At 40.1% G+C, this 20,664-nt stretch overlaps 2 protein-coding genes across 3 annotated transcripts; both read right to left on the bottom strand.

Annotated features, from left to right (window-relative positions):
- Nucleotides 1-13,724, bottom strand: slc19a1 (solute carrier family 19 member 1). Of its 2 annotated transcripts, XM_033623170.2 has the most exons (7): nt 13,660-13,718; nt 11,358-11,432; nt 10,795-11,192; nt 6,100-6,883; nt 4,669-4,861; nt 4,267-4,408; nt 1-2,962 (listed from the first exon to the last, which is right to left on the bottom strand). In XM_033623170.2, exons 3-7 carry the CDS (start codon nt 11,095-11,097, stop codon nt 2,762-2,764), a joined length of 1,623 nt encoding a protein of 540 aa, XP_033479061.1. In that variant the 5' UTR covers nt 11,098-11,192; nt 11,358-11,432; nt 13,660-13,718; the 3' UTR covers nt 1-2,761. The 2 variants fall into 2 exon arrangements, with proteins under 2 accessions (XP_033479061.1, XP_033479060.1); XM_033623169.2 differs by having other exon boundaries at nt 10,795-11,432; nt 13,660-13,724.
- A 1,171-nt stretch (nt 13,725-14,895) lies between these two features.
- LOC117255792 (C-X-C chemokine receptor type 1-like) lies at nt 14,896-17,868 on the bottom strand. Its single transcript, XM_033624977.2, has 2 exons — nt 17,802-17,868; nt 14,896-16,485 (listed from the first exon to the last, which is right to left on the bottom strand). Exons 1-2 carry the CDS (start codon nt 17,866-17,868, stop codon nt 15,416-15,418), a joined length of 1,137 nt encoding a protein of 378 aa, XP_033480868.2. The 3' UTR covers nt 14,896-15,415.
- Nucleotides 17,869-20,664: the final 2,796 nt, after the last annotated feature.

Genomic DNA, 20,664 nt, shown 5'->3' with positions numbered 1-20,664 from the left:
TTTTCATCCACCAAATGTAATTTAATTGAATAAAAAATAAACATCTGATTAAAGTCAGTGTTTTTCTTTTTACAGCATTCAGACAGATTCACAGTTGCATTTAAGTATCTCAGCAATTATTTCAAAATCACAAAATTAAAAAATATCTATACATCCTGAATGTGGGTACATCTCCAAACGCAGTCGCTACTGCTGTGCCTATTGTATGAAACATTCTCTGGGATTAAAATCTAAGGGCCACACCTGCTTTTTAAGTGAGCAAATGGATGTTAATTTAAAACCTACTTATGTTGGCTTTGTAGTTCCTGTTGCATCACTGCCTTCCTATGTCCTCTGCAGGACCAAGACAAGTGCTTCCTGCTGTTTTTGATGAACCTAAAAACAGCCGTACTTGGCCGAAATACAACATACTGCTGAAAATTAACACTAAAAATAAATTTTATGTTTAATATCCAAATTCAGTGATGTGCATTTAGACTAATAGTCAAATAAGCCTATGTCTGTGTAAATTACTTTCACATTGTATCCAAAGCAACACATTCTGCAGCCTGTTTCAATGTTTAAAATAAAGATAATTCAAAATATTCTGATGCTGCGGCTTCTAAATCACAAAGAGCGTTACAGCAATTCCAAGAACTGCTAAATATTTAATGACATTACATAACACTGCATAAAATCTGCAGTTTACAGTTTCAAATAAATGTATATCATCTGATAGCCTTCCTTATATCATTATAAAAATGTGATATGAAAATTTGATTATCAATACAGAGCGTTAATTATACTGATCCGATCAATTTTTCTTTTCAAACATTCAAACTGTAACATCACAATAGGAGTGTGAATGAACAAAATAAAAGTGATGTCTGTCAACCCTGAAAACGCAGTCTGTTTTAAACTAATACTCAGTGATCACATAGTAATCATGGACCTTTATTTGAAGGGTAAATCACTGTCACTGAAACAGGACAGTTCAGCATGTTACAACTCAAAATCCTCCTTGTTCGTTTCCTGTACAAAATACAAACGAAAAACCCTCTGGCCATCGCATGAATGGTCCCTTTCTCTGTGTTTAAAGGGATAGGTCAGATTCTTGAAGTGGGGCTGTATGGGGGACTTCACAGTCAGTGTATTACCTACAGTATATGTTTTATACTTCTGCATTGAATCGACACCGTACATACGGCATAGGCTCCACGTTGACATAGACTCTATGCCGTACCCTATGCTGTAGCCTTTCACAGATGAGAAACAGTAAATTGTGAAGACAATAGAGCCCCCACAAAATAGGAGTTTAAGTATTGTGTGCGATTTACCTTTTGGGAAATTTATACTTCGGGACTTATCCTGGCTTCACATGGGCAGAGGAAATCTCAGCTCGTCGCTAGGCTAATTTATGCAATGTAAAATGCCATAGGCTAATGCTAATAACGTTAGCATGTTATATTTCTTTGGAAAACGAGTTTAGTATAAAGACAGTTGTTTTGTCGGAGAACTTAAAGAGTTTTGTAATGGAGTGTAATTTTGTAACCTTACCTTTGTTAAATGTTGCTGTTGTACCTGGCTTCATATAAGAAGAGGAAAAGTTCGCTAGCTGCTAGGCTAATTCATACAATGTAAAATGCCATAGGCTTGTGCTAATAACGTTAGCATGTTGTATTTGTGGGGAAAATGTGTCCAGATAAAGACAAGTGCTTTGTCTGTGAATACTGTGAGTTATAGTGAAGCTGATTTGTGTACTTGTATTTGACATTGTTGCTATTAAGCCATGTTTGATGTGTGTTTTGGGTGTGTTTTGAATCAACTAAACTTTAGAGTACTTCACAGTAACTGCAGAGTCACACAGACACACCACCGCACAAGTATAAATGCTCACATCGGCGTAGGCAAGGTCTGCTGCAAAAGTATAAATCCCGCTTGAGTTTGAAGAAGCAGACAGGAGTACTGTAAGAGAAGAGAAGCAATATAGTGCTGTGGATAGTGGCAGTCGATTAAAATGGTATTCAAGCCCCATTCACACAAGACTTGTAATAACTGGGACCTCTGGTAATTTGTAATAACTGGGGAGGTCATCTGTCTTAATCCCATGTGACTGCTGTGTCCGTAAAATGTCAAGTTTTTGTCGAGGTTTTTGGTTTTCTCCACACCTCTTATGGGAATTATGGGTCCTGCATTGGCAATTAGAAATAAAAGTTTTGATAGCATTTTGGATGCAGGAGGCTCATCTCACTAATCACAGAAGAAGCAAACCGAAATCTATCAGACGAACAAACACACAAACATTACTGCTTTTGTCAGTGGAGTCTGGTGGCTTTGAAAAGTCTGCTTCTCCAAACTGGGGGCATGCCAACAACCATCTAATGTAGGTAATACACTGTTTATGGATAAGTACGTCATATAACCACAATTCAAAAAATTCTACTAACCCTTTAAGATGATTTGTCTCCATATGAAAGCACAGTACCACTTAGTGCTTTGTATTAAATAAAAAACGTAGACTTCTCTTCTCAGTTGCAGCAAACAATCTAATCATCAAAAGCCGTCGGGCACAAGACGCCTGTCTGACTCTTGTAGTGCAGCAGCTTTAGGTAGCAGAGGAGGCACTTGATTGAGGCTCAGCAGCTAACACTGAAACCACTCCGTCGACATCAGAGGGTTAAAATTTCTGATTCCGCTGAGTCTGAAGGTTCTTATTAGCAAAACTGGGATCTTAACAAGATACTGGCAGAAAACACTTGAAGGCGATAAACATTTCCTGTCATTATGCTTTGGCACTTTTGCCGTTTGACAAAGGCTGTGCCTCCGAATCTGCAGCCACGGGGCTGAGCTCTGTGGGCTCCGCCTGCTCATCAGCCCCGCCTCCTCCACTCTGCTGGTTTCTAAAGTGACGGATGAGGACCACAGCCGCACAGACAAAGTAGACGACAGTGAGAATGGTGAAGTAAACGAAGTACACCAGGAACTGTAAGTAAACAAAAAAAAAAAAACATCTTAAAATCAGATTTAAGACTTTTAAGACAAGTCATTGAAAATCATAAAATACTAATGGTGGATGACAAAAGTTTGACCTTGCTGACATCAACATTAATCTTGTTATTACCAGAAAAACCTGAACTTGAAACATTTCTCAGATGAAGGTTTAAGCGCCGTTCACACAAGTTGAAACGGGCAGCTACATGCAATGCACCGTTCTGCAATGTTGTGAAAACCTGCACGTTCACACCAAGTGAAAGTAGATGAGACAGTGTATCATATCTATGCAACAACTGTATTTCTGTTCTGATTTGCAGCTTTTCAGACCTATCTTGTGGCTGAATATAATTTGTAGCTTCTTAAAATATGAATGAGGATAGAGATAGTGAGATACAGTTGCATTTTTAGTAGTGATGAAACGGTGGAAAACATACAACGAGTATCAGATGGGCTGTATTCTTGATAAATACGCCACAATTATATAAAGTACCAGCGCCAGTAGGTGAACACCCTGTCTGCGGTCATTTTGACTTGACCAGTGGACTTCACTACGAGCCGACTGGCTGTTGAAACACATGATGTGCTTTACGTTTTAAAACCACCCGCCAGCGATTTGACCAGCTGATTCGCATGTGACACCATCAGCTGGCTTGAGTCGAGCTCAGACTGCCAGTTCACACTTCTGCAACCTTTCTCTGCAACGTTCTAAAATGGTTTTGTCTCGGCATGAATCTTTGGACTGAACTGGGCTTTATATCAATAAATGTAATTTAAGAAGTTCCTCATTATTTCAAAACAAGAGGACTACATTCTGTTTCTTTAGGACAGTCTCAAACGAGGTTAAAAACGTTCACTAAAAGTGCATTTTTACCACTGACATGTTCAGAATCTGATAACATAATGAAAAGGATCCCTACAGAAATAGACCTTTTCATTAAGAGTAAGATGCTTTTTGTTAGACTAGAAACAGCCCCGAAATCGCCATCGTCCAACTCACCAGACTTTATTTAAATTAACAGTAATCTTTCCATAATGTTGTCAGACATCCAAAATGAAAATCTGAGCCTGTCAGTGGCAAAAACAAGCACTTTTAGTGGACATACTGTAAATTAATGGTACACAAATGCCCTGAGTGATTACATTGCAGCCTGTTTGGCGGCTGCCAGCTGTGGTGCTCCCGCTCAATACTGGACAAATTTAAAAAAAAAAAAAAAAAAAAAAAAATACTGATTACATTAGTCGCTAAGACACAAAAACATTTGAAAATGGTCCTTTGACTAATGATTGTTTTACCTGAGAGTGCACATCCAGCGCCAGGCCTCTCTTGTCGGAAAATATCAGGTTGATGACGCTCTTCAGTATGGTCCCCAAAAAGGTGTTGATACCAAACACTAAAGCACACAGCTCCTTGGTGAGTGATGAGGCTATCTGGAAACTATGGAGAGACGATAGAATGACGAAAGAGTGTGACGCTACATGTTCAGGAAATTCAAAATGTATCTGTTGCAATCACACACTCACTGTGACAGATGGATTTTGGTGCTCCAATGATGTTTACCCTTACTCATAAAGAATGTAACTTTCTACTGCACCACAGTTTCAACTCAGGATTAGGAATAAAAGGTGTGTCTTGAACAGTTAAGTTTTGTAGTTTCATATTCAGACAGTAAATGGTATATTTCATTTGGCACTCACGTGGCAATAGGCACCAGAAACTGGTAGAAGCCTCTGAAGAGGACGTAAGCCACGTAGCAAACCCAAATGTTGTCTGTGGTGCCCATGAGGAGCAGCAGGCCTGCCTGCAGTGCTGTGATGACACCAATGACCAGCTCAGACCAGATGTTCCAACGGATTTTCGCATAACCAGCGCTGAAAGCAGTCAGCGCACCTGCAGAAACATAGACATCGATCATAACTCTATGCATCTGGGTTGATTTAAACAAGCAGCCTATGCCTAAGAACTACTCTGTGTTTTATTCCATTCTTTTATCTCTCATCTTTTGCTTCTGTCATACTATCATGGTGGAAATTGTGTCATTTCACCACAAAAACAGTGTGTACAGTCCTATTTTAATTAACCTATTAATTTTACTATAAAAGGATCTAAGTATAGTAGAGTATATAGTTTACTGTTATTTTCAAGAAATGTTGAAGAACTACGTAACTGACACCACTTTTAAAGGACAATCATTTACCTACTATATTCTGTTTTACAACATCGCTTTTACCACTTGCACATGACGTCAAGGTAATTTAAACCAACTGCTAACTATGTGCTTTTCAGCTGATTAAAAGGGCAATGACTGATAACTAAACCTGATGTAATCACTTATCAGAATAAAGACGGAAGATCAATTATTCAACCTCATGACTACATGTGACAGAAGTCCACCGTCAGTTAAAGACTAAGTTCATTATTTTTTTAACCTAGATCCTATTTTGCCATGTTTCTGTGTCTAAGTGACTAATGGAAACAGGGTTGCTTGTTTTTGTCACTGATAGGCTCAGATTATTTTTCCTCAGTGTCTGACAATATTATGAAAATAATTCCTATAGAGATAGACCTTTTCGTTAAGAAATAAGACCCTTTTAATTTACTGGAAACAACCCTGAAATTACCATCGCCAAACCCACCAAATTCCATTTAAATAAACAGTAATTTCATCATCTTAAAACACACTTCATTCCAAGTAAACAGAAACCCTCAATTCACTTGGTTCGATGTGAAAATATGCTGGCTCTAAACGTGACAAAATTCATGTTTTTGAAAATGGAGTCTGGTGTGTTTGACAATGGAGATTTCAAGGCTGTTTGCAGTTTAACAAAAAGGATCTTACTCTTTAACAAAAAGGTTTGTCTCTGTAGGGATCTTTTCCATGATGCTGTCAGATATTTAAAATAATAATAATATGAGCCTGTCAGCGGCAAAAACAACCTTTAGTGGACAAACATTGACAGTGGATGGTGCACAAACGCCCAGAGTTACATCTAAATTTAGATTGCAAGCTGGGGTTGCATGCCATCATGAATAAAAGCATTGGACTGTGAAACTGAAACCTGACTGCTTTATGAGCACTGAGGAACAGGTCTTCCTATAAAAGTATTATAGCTCCAGAAATGTCTCACTCAGCAAGGTAGAAGCTGCCTCCACGGCTCCATTGTAATGGTCCTTGCTCTCCGTTGGTGGGTAGACTTTGTTCCACAGGATGTGAACGTAGAACAGTACCAGGTAGTACCCTGTGGAGTTGAAAATCCACCACAGGGACCATAGCCTCAGGTTGGGCCTCCTCACCACATTCCCCACCTCCAGCAGCATCTGTACAAAGATAGAATCCTTCCAGCGTGATGCAGAGCACAGCGATGCTGCCGAGGACGGGCTGCTCTCTTTTGGGTTCATTTTGTCCAGCTCTGATTTGGTGGCTACTCCTGCCACTTCCTTTTGCTCTTTATTCAGCGTCCGGTTGAAAAACAGGGAGCGTTTAGGCCACGGCAGGCACAGCGAGAGAGTCAGACCAAAGCTGACGAAACCCAAAGATACAGCGCAGAGGGTGCGGAAACTTATTTTGATCAAGGAAACGCACACCTGGCCCAGCACTGAGCTGGTGAACACCCCCAAAAGGACTGAGGAGCGTGAGTATCCGGCCACACGCTGGTAGAGACTTGGACTGACCAGGGAGAAGATGTAGGAGGAGTAGGCCACGCGGCAGGCCATGGTGATGCCGTAGAAGAACTCCATGAACTGCATCTCAAGGAGGGTGGTGCCCAGGAGCAGAATGACCCAGATGACCACCTGGCTGACGCCCTGGATGACCAGAACCGGCTTGTAGCGCAGAAGATCTGTCAGCAGGAAGGCTGGTACCAGCACAGCCATGTAGGAGTACGTCAGCACAGGAGTGATCTCATTGGTCACCTGGAAATGACAGTAAAGTCATGAGTGAGGCGCACGAAAGCTCCAGTGTTAGTTCACAACATGTAGCTCTGCTGGAAGGACACTTAGTGCCTCAAGTGTAATTCAATTTTAGAGTTAATCGACTTTCCTCTAAATTTCCAAGATCTCAGTCTTATTGAGCATCCGTGGGACGTGCTGGTGCTGCACCAGTGGTCCTACATCCACGCCTCAAAAGGTAAGAGCCAAGTCCAATCTAGAGTGGGGGCCCTGACCTGTTGAGGCGTGGACATAGGACCTTTGGTGGTGACCTATAGTGTCTGGCACCAGAGTATTGGTGGTGGATCCTTTGAGTCTTGTGGGTTGCAAGGTGGGCTACCGGCACCTCCCACGGATGCATGATCAGATTGGGCTCTGGGGAATTTGGAAGCAACGCAGACACCTTGAGCTCTTTGTCACGTCCCTAAGGCTGTTTTTTAGGTAAGGCATGGCACATTGTCCTGCTGGGGGGCCACTGCCATCTGGAAGTACTGTTGCCATGAGGGAGCATACTTGACCTGCAACAGTGTTTGTGTGGGTGGAGCACGTCAAGTGGCATACACATGAATACCCGGACCCAAGGTTTCCCAGCAAAACATTGCATGTGATCGTATCAAGATGATAAATGTTGTTCACTTTATCTGTCAGTGGTTTTGATGTTGTGACCGTCACATGACTGGAATCAATTTTAATGCTGCTACAATCATTTTTGATTTTGACAAATACATATACAAAATCATTTGTAAAATCGATTTCTATTTAAATCTGCAACAATTAGACAATAAACATCCTTTTTTTAATATATCAACTGATCATTTGTCATTTTTCAAGCCAAAGAATGTCTTGTTAAATATGAAGATTTCCTGCTTTTATCTGATTTACATTATTGCACACACACACACACACACATATACATATATATATATATATATATATATATATATACAGTACAGGCCAAAAGTTTGGACACACCTTCTCATTCAATGCGTTTTCTTTATTTTCATGACTATTTACATTGTAGATTCTCACTGAAGGCATCAAAACTATGAATGAACACATGTGGAGTTATGTACTTAACAAAAAAAGGTGAAATAACTGAAAACATGTTTTATATTCTAGTTTCTTCAAAATAGCCACCCTTTGCTCTGATTACTGCTTTGCACACTCTTGGCATTCTCTCCATGAGCTTCAAGAGGTAGTCACCTGAAATGGTTTTCCAACAGTCTTGAAGGAGTTCCCAGAGGTGTTTAGCACTTGTTGGCCCCTTTGCCTTCACTCTGCGGTCCAGCTCACCCCAAACCATCTCGATTGGGTTCAGGTCCGGTGACTGTGGAGGCCAGGTCATCTGCCGCAGCACTCCATCACTCTCCTTCTTGGTCAAATAGCCCTTACACAGCCTGGAGGTGTGTTTGGAGTCATTGTCCTGTTGAAAAATAAATGATCGTCCAACTAAACGCAAACTGGATGGGATGGCATGTCGCTGCAGGATGCTGTGGTAGCCATGCTGGTTCAGTGTGCCTTCAATTTTGAATAAATCCCCAACAGTGTCACCAGCAAAACAACCCCACACCATCACACCTCCTCCTCCATGCTTCACAGTGGGAACCAGGCATGTGGAATCCATCCGTTCACCTTTTCTGCGTCTCACAAAGACATGGCGGTTGGAACCAAAGATCTCAAATTTGGACTCATCAGACCAAAGCACAGATTTCCACTGGTCTAATGTCCATTCCTTGTGTTTCTTGGCCCAAACAAATCTCTTCTGCTTGTTGCCTCTCCTTAACAGTGGTTTCCTAGCAGCTATTTGACCATGAAGGCCTGATTGGCGCAGTCTCCTCTTAACAGTTGTTCTAGAGATGGGTCTGCTGCTAGAACTCTGTGTGGCATTCATCTGGTCTCTGATCTGAGCTGCTGTTAACTTGCGATTTCTGAGGCTGGTGACTCGGATGAACTTATCCTCAGAAGCAGAGGTGACTCTTGGTCTTCCTTTCCTGGGTCGGTCCTCATGTGTGCCAGTTTCGTTGTAGCGCTTGATGGTTTTTGCGACTCCACTTGGGGACACATTTAAAGTTTTTGCAATTTTCCGGACTGACTGACCTTCATTTCTTAAAGTAAAGATGGCCACTCGTTTTTCTTTAGTTAGCTGATTGGTTCTTGCCATAATATGAATTTTAACAGTTGTCCAATAGGGCTGTCGGCTGTGTATTAACCTGACTTCTGCACAACACAACTGATGGTCCCAACCCCATTGATAAAGCAAGAAATTCCACTAATTAACCCTGATAAGGCACACCTGTGAAGTGGAAACCCTTTCAGGTGACTACCTCTTGAAGCTCATGGAGAGAATGCCAAGAGTGTGCAAAGCAGTAATCAGAGCAAAGGGTGGCTATTTTGAAGAAACTAGAATATAAAACATGTTTTCAGTTATTTCACCTTTTTTTGTTAAGTACATAACTCCACATGTGTTCATTCATAGTTTTGATGCCTTCAGTGAGAATCTACAATGTAAATAGTCATGAAAATAAAGAAAACGCATTGAATGAGAAGGTGTGTCCAAACTTTTGGCCTGTACTGTATATATATATATATATATATATATATATAAAATATCTGGTGTTTCTGACTGTTGGTAAAACAAAACAAGACATTGGAAGACGCGACTGGATTGTTTTTGCACTATTTTCTGACATTTTATCAACTTAACAATTAGCCAATGAATCGAGAAAATAATTTGCAGATTAATCGCTAATGAAAATGATAGTTACAATCCTAATCAAACTGATGCAATTTAATTTACTGTATGTATCCTGACAGTTCTGCACTACATTAGAACAAACTCTTCACACATGTCAAACACAAATCCAAACAGCATGTCAGTTTCAATTATATGCTTGTTTGACAACAACAAGCCTGACAACTATATTTTAAAAATAGAACATGATATGAAAACCCAGGATTAAACTCAAAACACATCTGATTTCAACATAGTGAAACTGGTTCAACTGGAAGAAGTACAAAATCTCTCTGTCAGACACTGCCTGTCTGACGGGTTCAGCTTTAGGTTGTATACACTGCTGGGCTACACATGTAACTAAATAACTTAAATCAGGAGCAGCTTATTCCCTTGGATTTAGTAAATACAGGACTTTGCCGGATATGGCGGTGACACCAGGGTTTGAAATTATCACCAGCCACCAGGCAACTGCTGGGAAAATATGCAAGTGGCTGCTAGATTTGCTTCACTCACCAGTTGGAAGAAAAATGGTTATCTATTGAGTGTCTAGCAGATTTATGTCCAACTCTGAGCGACACTGTTTCAGATATAAACAAACATTAAGGTGAAATGTGTCCGCAAGAGGTGGCTGAGCTGCAAAACTGCCATTCTAATCTCGCAAAGGGTGTTTTCCACACACCCTTGTATCTATTTTGACAGATGCTGAAAATATGTAACATTTTCTCCTGACTTTTTGACAGGAAATCAACTTTTACTGCAAGGTCACAGTTAATTCAGAAAAAAGAAACTAGCTAACAAAATATACAAATCATAGTCCACTGATGATTTATTAGCCATTCCTTTCTTGTAAACTTTACATGTAGCTATTGCACTCACTGACCCACTTTGGAGGAATGTGAACTTTGACCACAGTAAGATGGATCAGCAGACTCCCCACCAGGCATTCATTAATTCTACTGTGTAATGAGTGCTTGACTGCATGTAGAAAAACTTATGAAAGAGTCTGACAGGTTTACTCTGGACTCTCTGGACAGTTTTTTGTGTATGAACCTGGGGTTCAACTCTGCAAAACAATGACAGGAATGACTTTCATTTATGGCTTTTTTGGTCAATATTTACCGTCACTGCACAAAGACAAATGCAGCCTGAGGACAGCACTGACCTCTTTCCTGGTGAAGTTCTTCTCATCGCTGAGTAGATACGGTGTAATGAAGGGCTCCCCAGGCTTTACCGACGACATGAACCCATAGAAACACAAGAATATTACAGCCCACTTCCACTTTCTGGCCTCCTTGGTTTCCTCTGGGGGACCTTCGGAGGGAGACAGGCCCTCAGAGGCAGAGATAGCCATCTCTACGTCTCCATCTTCATGTCCTGCGCTGTCTTCAGATGTAAGCGCCTTCACGTCCATCTCTTTCTCCTCTTCTGATCTGTCCCCACTTCCTGCTGTGTCATCTGCAACCATTGTGTGTCAGCTGGACGACTCTGTGAGGCAGAGTCAAACTTTTTCTGCTGTGTCAAATCACCATGTGAGGATTTGTTTTGACGTTGAAAAGCTTCCTATTTGAGATGAGGAAACAAATGTTGACAACCAAACAGTTTCAATCAAGCTGTCTCTCTGTGCATGGGGACACTGAAATGGTATAAATGAACCATTTAACAGGGTGATCACAATTTGGTTAAAATGCTACATGCTGTTGTTTGCATGTAAGAGAAACTGTTGACCTTTGCTCCATTCCACACCGTTACATGTCCCGACAGCAAGCTATCCTGCAGCTGGGTTTCGTGTCATTGTTAAACCTGAAAAGACAACAATGTCGTCAGTTAGTATCAGACTGTTTTGACACTGTGCAGACAGCTTACAGTAGAGCGCAGCTGTGTTGTTTTGGTGTGTGAGTTGCCAAGTCTCCAATATCATGGAACTAGATGTCACTCAGCTTGTGGTGCTCAACGCGCCAAAAAATATCGTTTGAAAAACTCAACAGCAATGTCTCTTTCCAGGAAACATGATCCGGTTACTCAAGATAATCCTCAGACCTTGTTGTGAGCAGTTTCTTGTACGAACTATTTTCTTTCTCCCAAAAAACACCCGCCCACTGATCACTGTGCAGAAGAAAGCGTGCAGGTATTCATAGACGTGACGCTCGTGCTCATGATAGCTCAAGATGTAAACAGTCTCCTCCCTGGCTGTGATGTAATGGTAAGCCAGGCTCAGACTACTGGAATCCTGCACAGGAATCCTGATCCTAATCCTAAATTCAAACTGATTTTTAAATTTGGTTGCATCAAGCACAGTAGGAAAAACTTTACAGATGTTCTCCTCTCTAATCTCAAACATACACACACTACAAGAATTGACAAAATGGTGCATGACACACTACAGGATAATCTTAATATTATCATGCCAGAGGGAGCCGTTACCACCTCATGTGATCCTGTGGGGAAGCTGATGTACACAAAAAGGGGACTGACCTGATGTGACAACTTGCTGTGATGTTAACAATGCTTTGCAATAAGATAAAACAGAAGCAGAAGGCTAAACGAGTCTTTATGAGAAAAAGGGTTGGGGAGATGAGGTCAACACTGGTTGTCTATTCTTCAGCAAGAAGAAGTGACATTTTAACCTTCAGTTTCAATATCTGTCAGCAGTAGAACGGTAGCTAACATTAGCCACAAGGGCTAGAAATGTTTACTGCAGTTTGGCAACACCGTCAGCTGTTCTGTATTGACGAAATAATGATTATAATCATCCAGATTTTAAATCCTGAATACCAAAAATGCTTAAAATCAGGGTGACCGTGATGATCCTGTGAGCAACTTGGACTGGATCTGTAAACGTTACACGTAGTAGTGATTCAGGGATAAATCAGCCCAAAACTCTTGTAGTCTTGGCCTGGCTTAACTAGCTTATTGGTGCTAGGTCAGTAGATGTTGCTCACAACAAGATCTGTGGATTATCTTGAGTAACCGGGTCATGATTTCTGGAAAGAGACATTGTTGCTGTGTTTTTCAAATCTGTTTTATGGCACTTTGAGCACATCAAGCAGCTGAGTACCATCTAGTTCCATTATACTGGAGAGGAGGCAGACATCTCTACTGTCCATATCTGCAACACTCTGCAACTCACACCAAAACAATCTAGATTGATAAATAGCACTGCAGGTAAGAGGAAAAATATGTATATTTGGTTTCAGGATGATCTATGTCTTTAATTCAAACATGGCTACATTTAATCATTATTACTATGATTCTGTGGCTTATTTTCTCCATAAATCAACTGTTTTGGTGTGGAAATAGTGATGAAAAATGCTTGTCACAAGTTCCTAGAGTCCAAGCAGATGTCCTCTAATAGCTTGGTCATTTAGGTAAGCAGCCAAAAATCCAAAACTACTTATATAGTGGTAGGAAGACCAGCAAACAAGTGAGATAATCTGCTACACAACACAGGGACATGCTTGGGTTCATCAAGGGTTCCCACTTATATTTTCACTTTAAATTCTAATAACAAATAATGCATTTATTCTACCTAAGTAGAGGTACTTTCTAATGAGTCATATGCATGTGAAACACAGTGTTCCCCAGTTGAACTGATTGCATGGTCTCAGTTACGTGTCAAGAATTTTTAGGGGGGAATGCAAACAAGTTGCACAAGCCATTCACTGGGTAACACAGTGCGTTAGCCTGCCAGAGCTTCACTCACTGTTACTTTAGCTGCTAATGTGCTAAACCTGGCTGCTGGCTTGTATGCGTGTCACAACGAGTCAGACGTGCGTGAAATCACGTTAAGGCATAATTTATAACACATGTACTAAATTATAGCTAGCTAGTAAGCTAGCGTACGTTCTGTAGGTACAAAAACAAAGCACTCTTGTAAGATAGCTTTTGTTGGCACAAATAAAAAACCTAATATTTAAGGCAAGTCCCTGCCAGTCAGTGTACGCAACAACAAGATAGCTTTCTATTGGGAAATAGCCGTTTGGTTGTTTGTAATTTTAGGGTATTAAGAAACTGAGTAAACGTTACATACCTCGTGTGCTGTGCTCCATCTGAAGCTTCAGCGCGAGAAGGCTTTCCCATTATTTTCACATTGCGGTGGCTTCTGGGAAATGTAGTTCTGCAGTTTTACTGCTGCGACATAGCAGGTAAAAACTTTATTGAACAAAACAACAAGAAATGAAAAAAGAAATCTCTTTTAAGTATTTTTTTCATGTTTAATAAAATCCAAGACAAGTTAAAGACGATAAAGATCAGAAATTAATGCTTAATTTCACATTTTTGTAGGCGATTTTTGGGAGAGGTTTGCCCGCCATCTGCTGGACAAATCATAGTGCAACGACTAATACAAATAATTATTATGATAATTATTCTAAAAGCAATTGTTATAAAAGTAATATACAGATTTGTGTTGTAATATGATATTAAATACATAACATGCTGTATAATATTATAACATAATATCACCTAAAAAACCTGAAAAAAAAAAAGTAATATAGGGACAATTCATCCCAAAATAAAAATAAAAACACAGATTTTTCCCATTACCTGTAGTGCTACTCAATAGTCGAGATAGTTTTGGTGTGTGTTGCCAAATGTTGGAGATATGGGCCATGGCAACTCGCATCTGAAAACCTGCTCCAACACATAATTGTTGTAAGTCGATTGTGTATAAGCTAAAAAGAAGCAGACCAAGAAATCAGATGTAGCAATTTGGATAACAGAAAAAGAGTTTGCAATAATATTCGAACATTTCTGTTAATCCTGCTGGTCCACACATAGATGCAGTAAAACATATGACATTTTTAAAGAAATTTTACTTAAATGATATGTAAATATATTTTCTACATGTAGTTGAGGCAGCTGTACATGCTGCAGTGTTGCTCCCTTTACAAGCATCAAAATTATCAAAAGTTAATGGCAAAAAAATCTTACCACAAGGTACATTAGTGGTACCAGACATAGCACTAATTCTTAAGCAGATGCAGTTTGGTTAGTTCATTCTTGTCCTTCTAAATTTCTGTTTTCAAAGTCAAGAGTGAACTCTTTATCTTGATTATGAAAAGCAGATGTGGAAAATTGCTTGGTATCCATTTCAAGCATCAGATACTCCATTACCTTTTGCAGGTTTGTCACATATGTTTGTATTTTGTTAAGCCAAGAACACAAAAGATTATTTCCACATGATGAGCTGTTAATATTTTATTGGTTAGAAAGACCCTGTGAACATTAACCAACCACAGGTCTACAAGATTAAATCAGGCAATGCAGGAGTGATTGCAAAGCCTTTTATTTGTAATGATGAACAGTATTTATAGTGTATACAAACCTTATAGGGAATATAAATAAACACAGAAACATCAGCAGGATGATAGAAGCACTGACATAGTGAAGGGTTGAATTCCTCCTGTGTATTTAAAATACATGTCCTCCAAGATAACATTGAAATCATATCCAGAATCCAAATGCCAGTCCACTCTTCAGCAAGAAAAATGGAAATCAATACAAAAAATGAACATAGTTTTGATTGGCTTTGAGGGTTACAGCTGTCCATAGTGGATGCAGACAACAGTAAATTCAATAGATGGCAGCAGTGCACCACAAATTAAAAGCAGAGAATGTGTGACACTCAATATATTACAGATTTTCAGACTTCAGATGGAAATTACTTCCTCTCTGACTTAGGGTTAGGGTTAGCATAACCCCTAACCCTAACCCTAGCCCTTGGGGTTAGAGAAAAAGGGACAATAAACAATGCTAAACATTATTTTTTAAAGTCCACTGAGGCTTCAGAGAACAGTTCCATTGCTCTCTGAGGTCTGAGATGTTGACCTGCTGATCTTTGACACCGACACCCTCTCCTGTCGGGATTTCCTCTGAAGAAGTCGCATCATATTGTTCCTGAACTTCTCTCCCACAAAGGCGTAGAGGACGGGATTGATGCAGCTGTGGAACAAGGCCAGGCTGTAGGTTATAACCAAAGCCATGTTCATTGATCTCCTGAAAGCGCAGTCAAACGGTATCAGATCAGCCCTCAGGAGTGTGTCCACCATCATGGTTATGTGGTATGGCGTCCAGCACAGCAGAAACACAATCACCACAGCTATGATCACCTTCATGGCGCGGTGCTTCTGGAACCCGCGAGTGTGCAGCAGCCTTGCGATGGTGATGCTGTAGCATGTTATCATGACAATCAGAGGAAGTATGAAACCAAAAATATGGCGGAACCCGCGAGTGGCACTCCTCCACGAGGAGGCACTGCCGATGTCAAAGCTTTCAGAGCAAACCATCCTCTCTTTGTCAGGGTCTGGCCTGAAGGCATCGTTGAAAAGTGCAGGCAGAGCGAGGGCCCAACCGAAGGCCCACACTGCTGCACACAGGAGCCGGCTGCACATCCTCTGACGAGTCCTTAGACTCTCGCTGGCGTGCACGATCACAAGATAACGATCGATGCTAATGCAGGCCAGGAAGAGAATGCTGGTGTAGAAGTTTGCTTCGATGACGAGGCTGAGGAGCTTGCACATGAAGTCTCCAAAGATCCATCCATTAGTGAGTGCTACAGCCCAGAACGGGATGGTTAGGGCCATCAGACCATCTGCGATTGTCAGGTGAAACAAGTACACATCCGATGAAGTCAGTGCCTGTCTGCTGGTGCCGATCACCAACCCCACTAACAGGTTCCCTGTTATTGCCAGGAAAAAGATGACTATGAGGACGAGACACAGCGTCACAGCTGCTGTAGGAGCCAGCAGTTTTATCTCACATGGTACCATCTTTGGATCCGGAACATAGGGTGTTTGATTGTCGTGGATGGTATCATTCAAATAATCATAGTCAAAGGTGAAGATGATTGACTTGGCTATGGATGGAAAACAGATTGATATATATACATTATTACATTACTAAAACACTGATTTAACCTCTGACATGTTTAAGATAACTGAAGCTGCAGAAGCTGCTCTATATGCTGCCTCCTCTGTTGCTCAGGATTGACACCGTAAAACATTTCTGGCATTAAACAAAATTAGACTTTAAAAGAGGGAAAAGGACTGCAAGAGGATGCATATTACTTTTCAAGCTTTAAAAAAATTCAGCCCAGTCACCAGAAGAAAATGTTGGCATTGTACGTTTATGCAAACCATGAATACGCTACATTTGTACATTTCAAATCTATCATATCAATTTTTCTAAAATAGGAGGTGACTTTGTCATCAGTATGCAGAGGGCATGTGCATGTGACATTGCTGCTTTTCCTTCCTCGATAGTGCCATGAAGAGTGGTTATTTTGTATTGAAACATCGATGGCTTCTCTGGCCATGACTGTGCCACCAAAACTGCGTTTTCATACCCAGACACGATGGGCACAACCAAATGGTTTTTGTGCCCAAATCTAACCACAAGTTAACCACAGTAAGTGTTGAGTTTCAACAAAGTTTCAACAAAGCGAGAACCTCCAGAGCTGAAAAAGGAAAACTGCAGTTCCTTGAATGGCCACTTGAGGCTGGCTTCAGAAGCCAGTCAGTCCCCATAGACCCCCATTAAAAATGCCAAACTTTACAGGTGAAATAAACATATTTACAGCCTGGTACGACAAATGGTTTAAGTCTGTGTAGCTAATTTTCCGTTCGTGACAACTGTGCGAGGGGCAAATAGCTATATAATGTACCCTTTTAAATTTTTATCAAGGCTCAAAGTTACTTCTAATCAAAGGCGTGGTCGCTTTGAGTGTCTGCAAGGTCTCACCACATCCTATGAGTTAGAGCTTTCCGTTGCTCCTCTATAGCTCCACCCTCCCGTCTAAATCAATGTGGCTTCAACATAACAACGTACAAATGTAACAAATCCGTGGTTTGCAGAAATGTACAATGGGAACATTTTTCTGGCAACTGATTTAAAAAATTACAATCAGCTATTTCCCACAATTTGCGGTTGCCTGATTGGCATTATTCAGCTTTAAAGCAAGCCTGAGTGAATATTACTGAACAGCAGCTTCTGTGGCTACAAGTGACAGTTAGATAGTAAATACTAAAATATAGAGACACAGTAGTACCGAAAGTTTGCTAATATTAGCTTACATTAGCCACAATAAGGGCTGTAGGGTGCATTTTATCGTTTATGAATTCAACTTAAGGTTATTTTGTTTTTTTTCATCATTTCCACCTATGAGACACTCACCTGCCATTATGTAGCTTTCAAAGATGACAACAGCTCGACACCCAAATGAATCTGTGCCAATGAGCATCTCTTTAAGTGTGACATATGTGTTTTTTGGGGGGGGGGGGGTTTGAGAGTTGACCCAATATCCTGTTCCTTTTCACAATACATTACTGCATGTGCCTGCGTCATCACGTGTTTTTGCTGCAATATGTCTTTTTAACAAAGGACATTCTGAGGTATTAACATTAAATGATGAGACTCATAGGAATACATGCTTGGTCTACCAAAGCTGATACAAAAAACACAGAAAATAAATAACCACAAAATAAAACCAGAGATGAAAATCTTATCCAGCTTCTAAAAAATTCAAAATTCAATTTAAACAAGTAGAAATTATTCTTGAGTTGGACTGATCATATCTGGAAGACATGGGGTTGTAAGTAGACAATGCTTAATAAGGGAATAACATAATGATGAAATAATAACTGTGCCCTCAGGCTTATGGCAACATGCCACAGAAATTGCAATAAAATAAATGAGAACATGTCAAATTAAAGTGTTTCCATTGTTTTTAATGTCTGAACAGTCCAGTGGAGAAGTATGTGACCGACACTCATTCTCATTTGTTGTGCAAAGGACAGGGGCTGTGACCAAGGTAATAATGTAGAAATGTTTGCATCACAGATGCTCGAAACAATCCTTCGCAGCCACCACTGGAATCTAATAGGTCATTTGACAAATAACCGAGCCAGCACAGTGTGTGGTGTGTGTGTGTCAAAGTGTCTACCCTTTGCTGTCCAACCAGTCAGGAAACCCAAGCAGGAAAAACTAACACACATCATAATGTGCAGAAACAAATGATTATTCAAATGTCAATTATGAATAAAGCTTTGAGCTATTGAGTGGAGATCTGATACACTGAACATAATTTCTTTTTGTCCTAAATGCATGTTTTGGAACAACCAGTTCTAAGTCGCAAGACGTCCACGATAACATGTAATGGGCCCCTGTTGCAAGTCATTGGGTAACCTGGGGTGTGTTCTAAGGTGTTTTACCACACTTTCTGGAAATGAAATATTTTGTTCTTACTCTTGCCATTGCAAAAGTCCAGTATCACTCCCCTGTTTTGCTCCCACAATGTGTCTACTGTCCAAAAATAACCAGTTAGCAGGTATACTGGTTTTATGAAGTTAAGGTCAAGTGAGCAAGCAGAGGAACAATGAAAACCTCACATTGGTAATGACAGAGGACCACACTGATAGAAGGGCCTCACTCACATGCTCTTCCTCCTCTCAATCTTCGAGCTAAATGTGTATCCAGACAGAGAGGTATCTCCTCTACCTCCCCTTTGTCTCCATAAATCACTTTGTTCAGGGTCTGAGAGCTACAATGCACAATTATCAACATAGCAGCATGTTGCATCACTGATGTCGTCCCTACAGCTGTCACATAACGCAGACATAAAGTCTCCACATCACTAAACAACAGTATTGTATGTCTCAGCCTCCATCAGGAAGCGTGGAAGTCCCCTGACAAGACTGGCCTGTTTTTAGTTTCTGGTTACTTTGGTAAACACAGTTTGGATCAACAGTGGTCAGAAAATAAACTGAAGGGGGAAAAAAACACTGAAAATGGCAGAAAAAAGCAGAAGCAAGTTACTGTCAGTGATGTCTTTGTGTTTCATCCTGTCTTTCGTTTTTGCTGTTTTGTTCAGAGTCCTGGGTGAAAACTTAAATATTAATTCAGATTTATTTAACAAAGAATTCATGTTTTATCGCTTAAATTACACAATTCCTCTAAAATCTTTTGTTCTTGAGTTAGTGTTAAAAAACCATGGCTATATAAGTCAACAACAACAGAGTGAAACTTGGCACAGGTATGAATCTTCTTGGGAAGCAAAGATAGATACCGCCCCCTTCTCGTGAAGCACCTGACTGACATCAAACACTGTTGTTTTTCAGTTCTTTCATCCTGTTCTGGCGAAGAGGAAATCATACACTTTTCGGCAGGAAGATTTTCATCTGTTATTCCCTGAAGTGCTGAAAACACTGCAGAGACGTTCACTGTCTCATCAACATGTTTGTTTCTAAAGTCATGCTCGAAACTGGGGACGATTCTTGTGAATGATAAGACTGTAATCCCTTTAAAATACCAGCTATGCTTGGAATTTAGTTTATCCTGGGAGTGTGACAGTATCCATGCGTTTCCCATAAGAACAATTTTTATGAGTTTCTTTATTTGACAAAGGACTGCCTTTTGGACATTATTCTGCTGTCACCACCCTGATGTTCTCTGAGCTCTTTATTTTCTGTAAAAGTATTTACTTTTTAAGTTTATTATTTATTCTTCATGTCTATTATTTATTCTTTATATTACTTTATTCCTTATCTCGTTGACTGTTTTAATGTGCTGTTATTTTCTTTATCTTTGCCTTTAAGGTGACCTCGAGTGTCGTAAAAGACGCCTATAAACAAAATGTATAATAATAACAATAATAACAATAATAATTTGGGATATAATTGTGTCATATTTTTGCATTTTCAGATAATATACTCATACAAGACCTATGGGGAGACCTGACAGGTAAAACAGTTATTCAATGCACTGGTTTACTTTAAGAGTTTGGGCTGTTTTGCATGTCTGTCTGTATAACATGATTTCCGAAAACTACGATTTTTTTAGTGTCATAAGTATTGTTATTATAATTTATTAGTATTACAGTATTAGTGGTATCATTTTTTTTCATCTATAAAGGCATTTTTTCTATATAAAACGATTTTTTTTCTCAAACTCTGAGCCAGAAATCTTCACTTAAGCTGCACTTAAAAACACCAAACTATACAATTTTATTCCGATGTATAACCTGAATTTTTACAGAGGG

The sequence above is a fragment of the Epinephelus lanceolatus genome, chromosome 24 (assembly GCF_041903045.1).
Source record: "Epinephelus lanceolatus isolate andai-2023 chromosome 24, ASM4190304v1, whole genome shotgun sequence".
NCBI classification, from domain to species: domain Eukaryota; kingdom Metazoa; phylum Chordata; class Actinopteri; order Perciformes; family Serranidae; genus Epinephelus; species Epinephelus lanceolatus.
The sequence above is the reverse complement of the archived record's forward strand: the minus strand, read 5'-3'. Positions and strand labels throughout refer to the sequence as shown.